The following is a 13835-nucleotide window of genomic DNA, read 5'->3' as shown; positions in this document are numbered from 1 at the left end:
TGGTGATTGCCATCTACAAAGACGCCGACAGACGGCAAACCGTTTATTACAATGCAGAGTTTTTTTTGCTTAGTCTTCTTTCCAACTTAGCATTCATGCTGAAATTGCAACGGGCTTGAACCAAAGTTCTCCTTTTCATTTTTGAACTAACACAACAAAAACATTATTATTCGAGTCTGATCGTAACCTAAACAGGAGTTTGATACCTTGCTATTACTAACTTATTATTACAATTTATTACAGAAAAATTTTAATAATAAAAAATTAATACTTCTTAACAACTTACTGTTGAAAATTTATAAAATTGCAATTTTAATTTGCTGGAATTGCAGTAAAGTGAGCATAACTTGCGCAAAACATCTTGTTCATCAGACAAAGCAATTTTACAACATTGTTAACTATACTGTACAAAACCGAAGTATTTAACCAACACAACGAAGAAACGCTTCTCATGTCCAAGCTGGCAATCCCGGTAAAACTTAAAATATTGAGAAAAAATAACAAACCAAAGATTTATTACAGTTAAAAACAATGTTCATGTCATAATTGAAGGCATAATCGTGACAGTAGGTAATAAGATCTTGGGAACCATATAAGCAAAAAAAAAACAAGAACAACAAATGTCACCGGCATACATTATGTGATTTACACAAACATTGCCAACATAGCATACAGTTTGTACCTTGTTTAAGCTTTGTGCATTGCAACTTGCAAGTAGCATGTAGGCTGTAGTTGGTTTAACGTAAGTGACGTGTGAACTGCACAATGCACATACCAGCTTAACTCTATGTGAAGGTATTGTGTTATCATAAAGTCGAGCAACGTTGAAGTTACATGAAAGAACTTTTCCTTGTTTGAGGGAATGCTTTTAGTTGGTGGAAGCTAAGATACCACTTAGACTAGAAAGGGATATGTAAACCACAGTTGTAAATATGCAAAGTTTTGGGCGCACACTGAAAATAGACCATAGCTATGTATCAAGACTTTTACCGGGTGTGTGAAAATTAATAATTGTCAAACATCACCAAACACTTTCTCTGATCCCTTCAAAAACTGCCTGTTGTGAGTAGTGTACGAGTTCCTTGGTGAGTAAATTAAATATTTGTTTTTCAACTAAGAGTGATCCGATTGCTGTATGTCGCAATTCCTTTTAAATAATTTATTTTTTACACATACAATAATTTTTCTTTGAAAACAACCATCAGGCAGCAGTCCTTGTCTTCTAGAAAAAGCAACAAGTGGCAACATTTATTGAAAGACGATGTGGGATAAGTGTTTGAGTCAAACCGCAATTCTGGCTTTGAAATTGAACAGCTCCTGTATGGGGAAATCATGGTTGGATTCCGGGTTGTTAATTCCAAGTTCAATTATGATTTTGGAACTTGTTAGTCATCTATGTAATTTGCAGCCTAAATGTAGGCTGCAAATTAAATCTGACTAGCAACGCAAAATAAATGCTATTTCCCAGCGACGTGCAAACATACAGTACCGGTACAGTAGGTGATTCCACATTCAGCTGAAGTCATCAGCAAATAAAGGATCTTTTCTTGTATCTGGTTATTACGTGAAGGCCACTGTGGTTGTTTGAATTGCATGTAACCGAATTACTAACCGATTTTAGATCAAAAACAATCTGTGAAGTGCTGATTAACAGTCGCAAACATAAACACTGCCTTCTCTCTTGTAATGTGGTTAGACATACTTCCTTCTTGTAAGCATATGAGTAGCACAAAAATAATGCAAATAGTTTACTGCAGAGGTCCAAGAGAGTTGTGTTTGCTTGAATTTTTTGTAGCCAGCATATTTTTTGATCTCGAGATGACGTTTGTAACATTTAATTTTATTCGTGATAATTTCCTTAAAAAAGGTGTAGCCAACAGTGATGTAACCATGCCAACAGTGATGTAATCATGTCCACAATAGGCCTACCGCACGTGTTCAAGAAACGTATTGATTTGTTCAAGAAGGCAGTGAGGTTTGAATTTCCATGGTTTATTGAATTGTTTATTGTTTGTTTTGTTTTATATGTTCTCGACTAGACTTGCACGAGTGTAATTTTTCACATTTGTTGATCGCACAAGTAAATTGCATTGTTTTGTTGAAGACAGGAGTTTTTTTTACAGAAGATCAGAACAACTGAGACTTGTTTTCTGTGATGCACTTTCTACAATATTGAAAGCAGTTTGTGTACTTGAGGTTACAATTTTCGTGATTGAAAGGTCAAGTAAATGTACAATCAAAAAATTGCAGACATGTCTGGTGGATAGCAGCATTTTTGCCAATTGTATGATTAACGGTGTAATCAGTTTAGACATCGCGTGGCAACTAACAATGCAAGCGTCCTCCAGTTTTCGTACATCAATACACAGCTCAAGAACGTTGACATGCAATAAATTCATGTGAATTTTCCCACCAAGATTAACCAGCCGAAGGTCAATTAGAGCTAACGTCAACCCCAGTTCAGTCTGAGACAGTCATCACCGCACCTTCAGTACAAAGGCTGTGGATGCCACAGAACAATGCAGTGATTGTTGTCAACGCTGACGCTGCAAAGATTGAGTGATATTAGCCTGCTCTTTTTTGCACGAGCGTTGACTTCAGAAGCATCGCTGTGGCATTTTTGTGTCTCTTTTTGACCACTTTTTACCTCCTATCTTTGTTTGTTTTAGTTTTGAAAGTTTTCTATCTTGAATAGTTTGCTAATTTTTTTTTTGTAATGTTATTCTTGTTTTTATTAACTTGTTTGCTGAACATTTTCTTTTTCAAAACAGAATGCAGTTATTTCCACAATGGTTAAAAATTTGTACACTTATCATAGATTCAAAGTTTGATAGGTCGAATCAAAGATAAATATTTCATAGAAGCGCCAGGTACAGTTGTTTGTTACATTATGTCAACTTTGTAAAGGTGAAAGGTAAAGGTGGGTCCCATACTTGATGCAAGCATCGGGGGATGAGAAGATAAAGTTCTCATTGTACTAAGCCTTCGGCACTAACTTTGTAGGCAATAGCGATTGAAGCAATATGAAAATAGCAACTTTTGTGGGTTGCTTCAGCCGCGTTTAAGCTTTGTTAGCTCTCGAGAGTCTCGACGTAGTTTCTTTTTTCGCATTGTTTTATTCGAAAAGAAGACGTATTAAATATCAGAAAATAAAGAACCCAATTTTTGATACAGCTTATGCATGATATCCTGTATCCACTGCTTTTTCTTGTACGGGTAAACAATCTAAACACAGAAAGCAAAAACGCACATTGATCGTGTTACAGTTTTGACTTTTGTACAACATGAAACAAACCACAATTTACCTAAACACACTTATAATTAATGAAAAAGGCAATATAACGCAAGAGAACAACTGCACGCCCAGCAAGCTGATGCAAGAGAGAGGCCCAATTACGGATCCATAGGATGCACTGCCAAATAATTATAAATTCAAGACAAATGTACGACTAATCCAATTGATGTCAAGTTATCTTGTTGTGTATCGCGATTTCGAATAATAAATTCTCTATTTTGTTTCTTAGCAACCGAAAAACACTATTGTTGATTTCTTTCTAAACTTAACTGCTGCATTCTTAAACTGACCTACTGAAGAATTTACTATGCCTGTTATAAAGTTGTGCTGAAGAGAATTTATTATTCGAAATCGCGATACACAACAAGATAACTTGACATCAATTGGACTGGTCGTACATTTGTCTTGAATTTACACTTATAATTATTTGCATTTTTGTAGTAATGCGAACGATCACATTAAAACCCACACATCATTAATCTTCTTCTAATGTTAACCTTATTAAATTGTTTTTTAATGTTTCATCACTATTTTTATGTTTTATTGTGTTTAAGACGCCTGAAACATTATACAATTTCTGAAAGGAGACTTTGTAGGTTAAATTTTTTTGGAACCACTTAGTTACTGCACTTCGTAAAACACGTGACTTTATTTTCAAAACAAAATGCACCACAAAGACCAGGTAAAACATATCAAAAACGCCACATTCAACAAAGTCTTTGTTTTTATTACATAATAAACTTGAAAATAATATGCAATTGTCAGTTGTTGTGACAAAGATCGATTGCCTAATTTTTTTCTCAAAAAAAATTCTTGTGACTATTGTGACAAACGTACAAACAACGCCATCCGGAAAGAAACATTAAGCTGTCAAGTAATGACATTAAATGTTTCCAAAAGCGTGAGTTTTTGTGAAGAAAGACAATAACGACTTCATTAAACACAAGTCATGTGTAAAGCCGTGTTTGACGCAATGTCAAGTTCAATTGCCTCATTTAGCTTTATCAATAGACCAATCTTATCATGACGTCATTCACCGGTCGACGTATTGAATTTGAAGTTAGCATGTAACTATTTATGGGTTACGCAGAACGGATAATGTTTCAGTGAAAATTTTATCAATGAAAGCGTTCTAAATTGGTGTTTGATGTTTGAATTGTGGTATGAATGAAAGAATGGGACTTGTTATAGTAACCTTTGTGCATGTTCGTTGACTCAAGATAATGTCACACTCGTACATTAGGCTTGCGACAACGCGACACATACACAGCCCACCATTGTAGTTTCTTTTTGCCTAAATTGATTTTTGTTTTACCTGATTTTTTGTGTCTTGAATCGCTTGGACTGTAATTTGGTCATCACGTCCGTTGTAACATGCAGCCAAAATTGTTCGCTCTGTTATTAAGGTTTTTTGTAGGTTGTGCAAAGTGTGCACACTGCACACACGCACGCGAGACGGTCTCTGTGCTTCTTCTCATAGCAGAATAATTAAGTCATAAATATTAACTGACTTGTTTATGGAGGGCATTAGCCCATTATCTTTTACAAAGATTAGTCACAGCTGTTGTTACAAGATAATGCTATTGCGGTAACACTGAATAACTTTTGATGTATTTTCTTAACAATTTTATTAATAACACTGTATTTTGTAGGGATTACATCTACATGGTTGATGCCACAGCCACATCTACGGATGGCCAGATCAACTACCTGGAACGTTTAAAGTGGGCTTCAAGCCTGGAATCACAGAATGCTTGTCAACAAATGGCAAAGCAAAAGGTAATTTGTGGCGACTATGACCAACACAAAGTGCATTTGTGCAAATGTTAGCTCAAATGTTTGAACGCCATATGTGTTTATAAAACATTATACAAAAATGTATATTTGTTTTATGTGAATCGATGAGATGAATTTTTATGTTACTCATTGCAAACAATTAAACAAATTTGTTAAACAAAGAAGCTAAATAGTATCCTTTTATGGCCTCCATCTGGTATTTTTAGTATTTTATTGACAACTCACAGAATGATTTGTGTCACACCTTCTTTGATTGCAACTCAATGCCTGATAATGTCATTGAGTAATTTCCAGCATGAATGCAACAATTTTATCCGGGTTGTGGAATTGCATCAGGACGACCGACTGTACGTCTGTGGAACCAACTCCTACTCCCCCATGTGCAGATTCTACACGGTAAGCATTATAGCAAGTAGGGTTAATGCACAAAATTATTTCAATCTTGAAACTGTCAAGATGAGTGTTCCTATTGTTATAAATTCATTTTGGTGTTTTATTGTTGACTTGTATGTAGGCCTAGTTACAATCAGTAACGGATACAGAATACTTTTTTTTTGAGTAAATATTGAAGTTTTGTCGAGGTAACTTGCGTATATTATGATTGGACTTCTCACCCTGACCACTAATGCGAACTAACGCAATATCATTTTTGATATTTTTAAGTTGATTCGACCTAAATTTTGATTTGATTTCATCGCTTTGCTTTATTTGTGCGGTCTTAGAATTTTGTTCTTTCAGCGAAACAACTTTTCACCTTCCCTTGGCTCTTCAAACTCTCTATATAGCGAGGAAGTGGAATGTCTTCGCCAATGCGCATGTCCCTTTAACCCAGCTACTTCTAGTGCAAACTTATACACCAACACAAGTAAGAAAGAAATGTGTATTTACTTTTAAAGACAACTGCTAAAGATGGCATACTGTGGAAGATAGATAGAAGTTTGCTGCCTTACTTTTTAGTCTGCTTGCACACTCGCCATCAGGCTGCTTCATGCCACACTTTCTATAAACTGTTTTCTTACCCCATGGCAGGGATTCATAGAAGTACTGCGTCATTCAACTGACTTCTTTTTTCAATAAGCATTAGATGCTTGAGCCTTCCGTGAAGTAGGAGCAATTCCAGTACTTATTTACATATTACGAGTAGCCGATGTATTTCAACGATGTTAATTTGGAAGTGAAAAGAATCGGCTACAAACACACAAAATGTATAAAAATATTTTCACAGAATCAGATTTCACAGAATTCTCAATTAAAATGTGAAACTCCATTTAACATTGAAAACATTCTAGCATTGATTATTTTTCACCTAAAAGATAATGATGCTGAACGCTGCGGTTATTTATAGTCTCCCCTACTGCAATAAATTCGACTCTACCATACCGATATTACTGACATCAACATTTGCTACAGGCTCTGCCGCATAGCTTAGAACTAAATCAAACACTTGCCCTTATTTGGTGTCAGTTCATTTTTGTGTCTTAATTTTATGATTTAATTGATTTCATATAAACTATTTTTCAAGCCTTGAAAATCTGTAATTTTGTGAATTTCTCCTTTTTCCCAATATTTTGAACTTAAATCACAGGCGTGGTTTAATCAAATTCTGAAACTTTAAAATTACCTCAGTAACAATTTATTATCTGTATCTTCAAACGCATTTTGATACAATGGATAGACTTCAATCTACAGAAATTCTCAAACAGTTCTAAGCGGAGCGAAATCAAAGGAATAAGTAGGATTTACGCAATTTCTCCCGAATTAAAGCGTTGTTTGTCTTAGACAATGGTCGCCCTGTTCAAAACTGTTTGTCCTCCAGCTTTAACTGCAAATACTGTTTCAAGCTGTTTATTATTTCTATTTATAGGTACCGGGTTCCAACTTTTCAGTGCAGTAATCAATGACTTTATGGGTAAAAAACCAGTACTGATGAGAAAAGAAAATCCATATGTCTACAGTGTGGAGAGGTGGTTTAATGGTGAGATTTTGTGATTCTGAGCGTTTTGCATCATAAATCCCATTCATACAATTCTTAGAAAACTAAGCCAAAGCAACTTATTGTATGAGCTGCTCTCCACTTCATGCAAAGAAAATCTGTAATCAAGCAAGTCAGTTTTAATCTTTGTCACAAATAAGTCGCGGTAGAAAAATAAACTCTTCCTTATATCACTGTCAAGCACCTCTTTCATGTTTTTACTTTTTTTATTTTAAGTCCTCTACTTTGATTTTGAAAAGGTTTACACTCTTTATATTAATTTTAGCTTAATCCTATTAAAATAACCACACTTTAGCCTTGCCGGTTTCTGCGCTTCTACATAAACACTGTAAACATTATTATCGTCCATGAAATAAGGAGGGCTTTTTATTTTTATTTTCTTGCAACTGCATTTCACTACGGTTAAAACTTTTTAAAACTCTTTGTTCAGCCTCCAATAACTAACGTCTCTGTAAGTGTTTGTGCGACCTGTTGACTGGCTATGGTGGGTAAAAATCGTGGTTATGGTCGCAAGTGCAGTTATTTTCATGCCTGTATGTTAGTAACAAAAGATAGATATGAACGTGATGTCGTTCGTTAGCTGGTTGTGTTGTTAATTTGTATTGCTTCATCACAAACAGTACAAATCTACAAAGGGATAATCAAATACACGTACACAACTATTAGACGGTTAGTCCGTAAGCTAACTCCTTTTAACAACTCACCAGTCAGCAGTTTGGCAATTCATAGACTGCCAACATCTGCATACGGTTACAGTTAAGATTTTCAGAATTCATCGATTACTACTCTTTTTTTTCAGATCCGACGTTTATCAAAATGGTTGAATCCGATGATGGGAAAGTTTACTTGTTTTTTCGTGAAACAGCCACGGCTGTAGAGACAGGAAATCCTTCGTCGGTAAGGAAAACATTTTGATAAGTCAATACATAACTACTCCAGGCAATACAACAACACTTGTTTGAAACAAGTAAAATTTGGCTTTGTAATTTTTCATCATTTATCTGTATATGCTGTAGCAGTGGTGACTGACATTTATTTGGATTGCATTAAATATGTTGGAATTTAATGCAGTGTTTCTCAACCTGCTGTAGATTTAATTACAGTTTACAAGAAAGTCAACGATCTAAGCTAAAAGTCGGTTAAAATCCCAAGTATTTCTGCCTTGCTCAAATGTGCATAGCCAAACACTATTTGCCCAGTTGATCGCTCAAGATTTTTCACAGATAATAAAAATTCATGATGAGTTCGTCAATAAATTTTCCTTTTGGATTAGAATCATTTATATAAGCTGCTATCTTACAATTATCTATTTGTGTTTTCTTTCAAAATTCGTTAAAATTCTGTCGGTATTTGTAATGAGATTAAATATGTCAGTTATGACTTATGATTGATGTTGAAAACAGCATTTGCAACAAGTTATTTTGTAACTGGTTCCCCTAACGTTTGTAGCATCAGTCAGCAAATCGTCAAAAAAAAAATGAATGACGTTCGTCAGCCAAGCATTCTGACAGAACAAGTCAGAAATTAGTTAGCGATGAAAATGCCTGGTCTGATCTATTGCTTGCTCAAGAAATTAGTGGGTTTTATTATTGTTTTTGTTTTGCTTGCTTAATTTAAAAAAAATTTAAATATGCAAAAGTTGTTTTGTAATGGTGTTGAGGCAGCAGGGATGGTCATAATTTAATTTAACGGTTTTGGTATATTTTCACCGTGAACAGACCACATATGCCCGAGTTGCCCAAGTCTGCAAAGATGACATGGGAGGAGAAACAGTTCTGAGACACCAATGGACCAGCTTCTTGAAAGCGAGATTGAAATGTTCTATTTCGGGATCCTCCCGTGGTCCTGGATTTGATTTTGACAATCTCACCTCCGTGTCCGACATTACAACAATTCTTGACCCATATGGACAACCCACAGATGTTATTTTTGCCACTTTCACCACGCCATGGTAAGCCAACTACTTATCACAAGATTGATACGTTAAAAATCTTAAACACAAGTATAGGCCTAACCTCTGTATGCCTGGCTTATACTCTTTTGTATTAGTGGCACAGACACGCATAGAATTATTGAAACTTACAAGTGAGTAAATTGTCAATGACAAAAGTTGAAAAAGGATTTTGATTTATTTTGGTTACTTGTGCCTTGAGCACATATGACTTGTGGCATTGCCTTCGCGTTTTCTAGTACTTAAAATGAACATTGGGTATGTATGGTCATAAGTCACAAGTAGAGTAGACAACCGGAAACAGACATTGCCGTCGGCTGCAGCGTGGGTCAGGTGTTCGTCGGAACAGTGCCGGTCTTAGGGTATTTCGGGCCCTGTGCGGAATATGCTTTGCAGGCCCCAATGACAATGATCAATTCAGTAGCGTAGCTAGGTATTTTAAGATGGGAGGGGAGTGTGACGTCCGAGGGGCGAAGCCTGACGGCGTGTTTGCCAAAGGCGACACCCAGCGATGGAAGGTCTAGGGGACCTCCCTCAGAAAATTTTGAACAATTACTTTGAATTTGGTGCATTCTGAGAGCATGTTCAACAAAAATTACTGCATTTTCTGAGTAAATTGCGGGCCCCCTAATTTGCGGGCCCTGTGCGATCGCACGGTTTGCACACCCCAAAGACCGGCACTGGTCGGAAGGCGTACACCGATGCATAGCGCTCAAGTCCGCTTTCCCGCAATGCAGGGTAAAGATACGAAAAACAAACAAACAAATGGCAAAGTTAAAGACTAATAGATTTAATAAAAAAATGCAACAAGTCAACAAGTAGAAAACAGAAAACACATCACATAACGTAAAGAGATCAAACTTTTTTTTTTATAATAGCAACTGTGCATTTTGTTTCACTCATTCAAACAAGCGAGTTGTAGTAAATAAAGCTGATTTTGGTTTAAAAAATGGAGACTACTTTCAGATGTTTTGCAGTATTTGTTGAATCTAAACTCTCAAACAAGCATTTAAATTTTTAACATTCTTTGATCATGAATCAAGTTGATGCGTTTATAGTATTTTAACACCGTTGACTTTGTTAACATAACATTCGAAAACATCTGATCAACAGCGTTGCATAATGCTTGTAATTGCATCATAAAGTTAAGTGATATTGGGCTTCATCCTCAGGGAATGGAGTTCCTTGTCCATGTCGGCTGTATGTGTTTATTACATGGACACCATCAAGCAATTATTTGAACTCGGAAACTTCCTAGGGGAGCAAGAGCTGCACTCCGGACCACTTACATCGTACGTTATTTTACGTTTTATTTTCGTATAATAAGTGAATGGTGAGGGTTATTTTACTCTTTACTCAACAAGCTATAATGTGAATGTGAAATTGTACCATGTTTAACCTGACACGTTTTGCATGGCCAATGGTCAGGTATATTAAAATTTTGTTTAGATGCTTAAAAGTTCCTTTTGACGAAACGCAGACTCTGAAAATTGTTTTTGTCAATGGTTTGATTGGTTTAAGACTATATGCAAACTACGGAAAATGTAAGCAAAAAAAGCAAAACTTTCCTTTTACTGCGACTTGTGGGCTACGATTTCTTTGTACAGTTTAATGAGTGTTACTCTAGTACGCATTTGTTGTTCTACTACATTTCATAGATTTAATATTGTAAAGTGTTTTTGCAGAGATCCTGGTTTCAATAGCGACATTGAAACAGTGGTCAAAGCTATACCAGTCCCACAAGGTGATGTACCTGTCCCTCGACCAGGAACGTACGTGCAATGAATAAATTTAAATACTTTTTTGATTAATAAATGTGCATATTTTTTCCTATTTAATTAGGCTTAAAGCTTACAAATATGTTAATTAAACCTTTGAAATATAGCCTATGCCATTGTCATGAAATCATCTCACATGACATCATTTGCAAGATTGGTGATTTGCTTAAGTGGTTTGAAAATATTCACCTGACACTAAGTAAATAAAAAAAATGAAACATCTTCCATTAATTTTGGAAATCCAGTTGTGCAATGTATGAATTGATTAATTTAGGCCATAAACAAGTCGATTTTTCACCAGTTTGCCACTTACGGCAATTAGTGTCTTTATGCAGAAGAAATGCTGCATGTTGAGGTTATATTGAATCACAGGTGTTCCGGAAAAAGCTCTTTAACCAATGATCAGACGTTGTATTTTGCGAAAGATCACTTTCTTATGTATGATCCGGTCATGCCTTTGTATCAGCAGCCTATGTACGTTGGAGAGTCGGAGTGAGTGAAATCTCTGCAATTTAATATTTCTAACAGTTTATGTTTTTGTAGTAAAGTGAGAAGTTTGCAATATCTGATATTGTTTTGGTATATTTTCAAGCAGCGTTCAAATGAAAAATATGGCTTTGGCCTACCCTGTAACTATAGCAAAACAATTTGCCACTATCTCAGAGCGAGATGCAAAATTGTGTGTCAAGGGGATATATTTGTCTATACAACAAGATGGGACTTTTTACTAAACTCTGTTTTGTATTGAATACTTGTACAGAATAGACTTATGTAGTAGTAGTAGTAGTAGTAATACAGTAGCATTAATTATGCGTTTTGATTTAACATATCTGTGGTTGCCTGCTGCGATGCAGTCTGCTTTGCTTAACATAAGGATTGAAGAAACTTTAAAATAGCGCCTATTAACTTTGAAAATATTAAATTAATTATTTTTTCACTTATTATAAAGAACCCAGACAGAAAATCAGTCGTTTTTACAATGATTATAGATGTTGAATCAATGTAAAAAGACGACTGATTTACTGTCTTGGAAGTGTGCATGAACTTGTAATAACACGTTGAGAGGTATCAGACTTATCGGCCAACTTCTATAGCCTAGGAGGCGAAGGTTTTCCAAAAACGCTAAAAACATTCGACCTTGCGTAAACAAATAGAGAAAGGAATGGTAGTATTTAGTTGAAGCTCGACATGCAGGCGATGTCACTTTTATCAATCCAAAACAATTCCATTCTACATATACTAATAGGCCTTCCTTGTTACAGTATTCGTATGACTCAAATAGCCGTGGACAGCGATGCAGGTGGCAATGATCAGCAGTTAGTACTTTACGTTGGCACTGAAGATGCAAGAATACTTCGTCTTCGACCAAGATTACAGATCTCATCGGTACATTTGGTTTTTGTGTCCTTGCCAGCAATGTGCGCTTTAAAGTTGATTAAACAACTTTTTTTCGAAACGTTTGCCAATACCAAAATTAACTGTATCTTACCACATTAAAAAGATTGAACATTGTAATTTTTATGACAATTTCTTGCTGTTTTAAAGAAATTGAGGTATTCACGGACTATTTAAGTTTGTAGGCTACGCTTTTAATCTGTGATATTTTAACGCCGCGTAACTTCGAGATTTCGAAACAATGTCAGGTACTTCATACTTGAGCCTGTTTTTAGGTTTATTGTCTGGGAATATGATAGAGAAACTTACGTATCCAAATTAAATGTGTAAATGTCAACTCTTTTGTAAACATCTCTATTACTCTTCTACTATACCGGTATTTAAGTTTGTTTCTTGTTTAAGAATTAAGATGCTATTAAGATGCATCTACTATTTTAAGCTGCAAGAAGGAAAAAAATATTTTTATTTCAAGCAATAATATTAATACTTTTAAATTTCAACATTAAACTTATTAATTCTAATCGAACAATATATATAAAAAAATGATATGTTGTTCAGGGACCAAAATCTATCTTGCTGGAAGAGATGAGAATTGCAGATGAACAGAATTGTGCTTTAGGAAGTTTACCATGTGGAGTGCTGGCTCTTTATATCTCCTCCCCTCCTCGTAACGATCGACGAAATGAAAACTTAAATTCTTCTTTGTTTGTGGCTTTCACGAATAGATTGGTGCAAGTACCTTTGACTAGGTGCAAACAATATCGAAATGAAAAGTAAGTTCGAGGAAATAGTACAATTCATTCGACATTCATTCATAGTAGCTGAAACTGTGAACCGTAATCAATGCAATTCTGAAACATGATTTGCTTGTTATCATTGTCACCGCTTGTCACCTCCGCCTACAGTACATTGCGTAGCAACATGGCATCTTCTTGCGTGTGGAGTGGTAGCAGTCATGTCATTTTATCCAGGCACTGCAGCCATTGAAGTGTATTGCTATCGAGCGCTATAAAATTGGTATTTTCATTTGACATCCAGTAAATGTGGCAGTGATATATTTTCATAATTTTCCATTTTATTCAAGTCGGTTTATTGAGTTCAGGATTGATCCTCGTTGATACACAACAACTATATGTCTACTTGGCATCGACGAGGCTGAAATCAACATTTATTGTATTGGGTTTTGGCCATTTGGCTCCCATACGTCATTGTTTAACTTCACTTGGTATTGAACTGAGGTCATACCATAAGAATTCAAACCTTTGTTTATTTGCTTTCTCGCTTTGTGACAAATGGCAAGGCTGTTTTCTTATCACTACTACATTTTATTACCTAGCTTTTATTTTGACATGTTGTGGGTATTATTGAATTCAATCTCTTTTCTTTTAGGTGTTGTAACATTGACCCAAACTGTGGGTGGCTGGAAGACAAATGCGTAATCCGAACACCTCAAAACCAGTAAGTGGTTTATTTGGTCTGATCATATTATGTTTAATTTTTGAAAAAAACTGTACGCTCCAAAGAAAGTAGACATCAATGCATATCTGGAAATGATCCAGCGCTACATAAAATACATTATCATAATAAGCTACACTTACAAGAAAGCAAATGTGGTTGTCGATTACG

The 13835-nt window shown here is 35.5% G+C and overlaps 1 protein-coding gene across 1 annotated transcript in view; it reads left to right on the top strand.

Moving 5' to 3' along the window:
- The window catches only part of LOC145771906 (uncharacterized), a 34384-nt gene that overhangs the window by 14191 nt on the left and 6358 nt on the right, over positions 1-13835 (top strand). Inside the window, exons 2-13 of the mRNA XM_082583665.1 lie at positions 4948-5074; positions 5387-5488; positions 5831-5957; positions 6957-7067; positions 7885-7982; positions 8804-9036; positions 10209-10328; positions 10722-10808; positions 11187-11306; positions 12077-12200; positions 12768-12982; positions 13599-13667. Of these exons, the coding sequence (XP_082439791.1) occupies positions 4948-5074; positions 5387-5488; positions 5831-5957; positions 6957-7067; positions 7885-7982; positions 8804-9036; positions 10209-10328; positions 10722-10808; positions 11187-11306; positions 12077-12200; positions 12768-12982; positions 13599-13667 (1533 nt within the window). The remainder of the gene's footprint in view (positions 1-4947; positions 5075-5386; positions 5489-5830; positions 5958-6956; positions 7068-7884; positions 7983-8803; positions 9037-10208; positions 10329-10721; positions 10809-11186; positions 11307-12076; positions 12201-12767; positions 12983-13598; positions 13668-13835) is intronic.

This window comes from Aplidium turbinatum, chromosome 6 (assembly GCF_918807975.1).
Source record: "Aplidium turbinatum chromosome 6, kaAplTurb1.1, whole genome shotgun sequence".
Classification (NCBI taxonomy): domain Eukaryota; kingdom Metazoa; phylum Chordata; class Ascidiacea; order Aplousobranchia; family Polyclinidae; genus Aplidium; species Aplidium turbinatum.
This window is presented reverse-complemented; position numbering and strand designations above follow the sequence as displayed.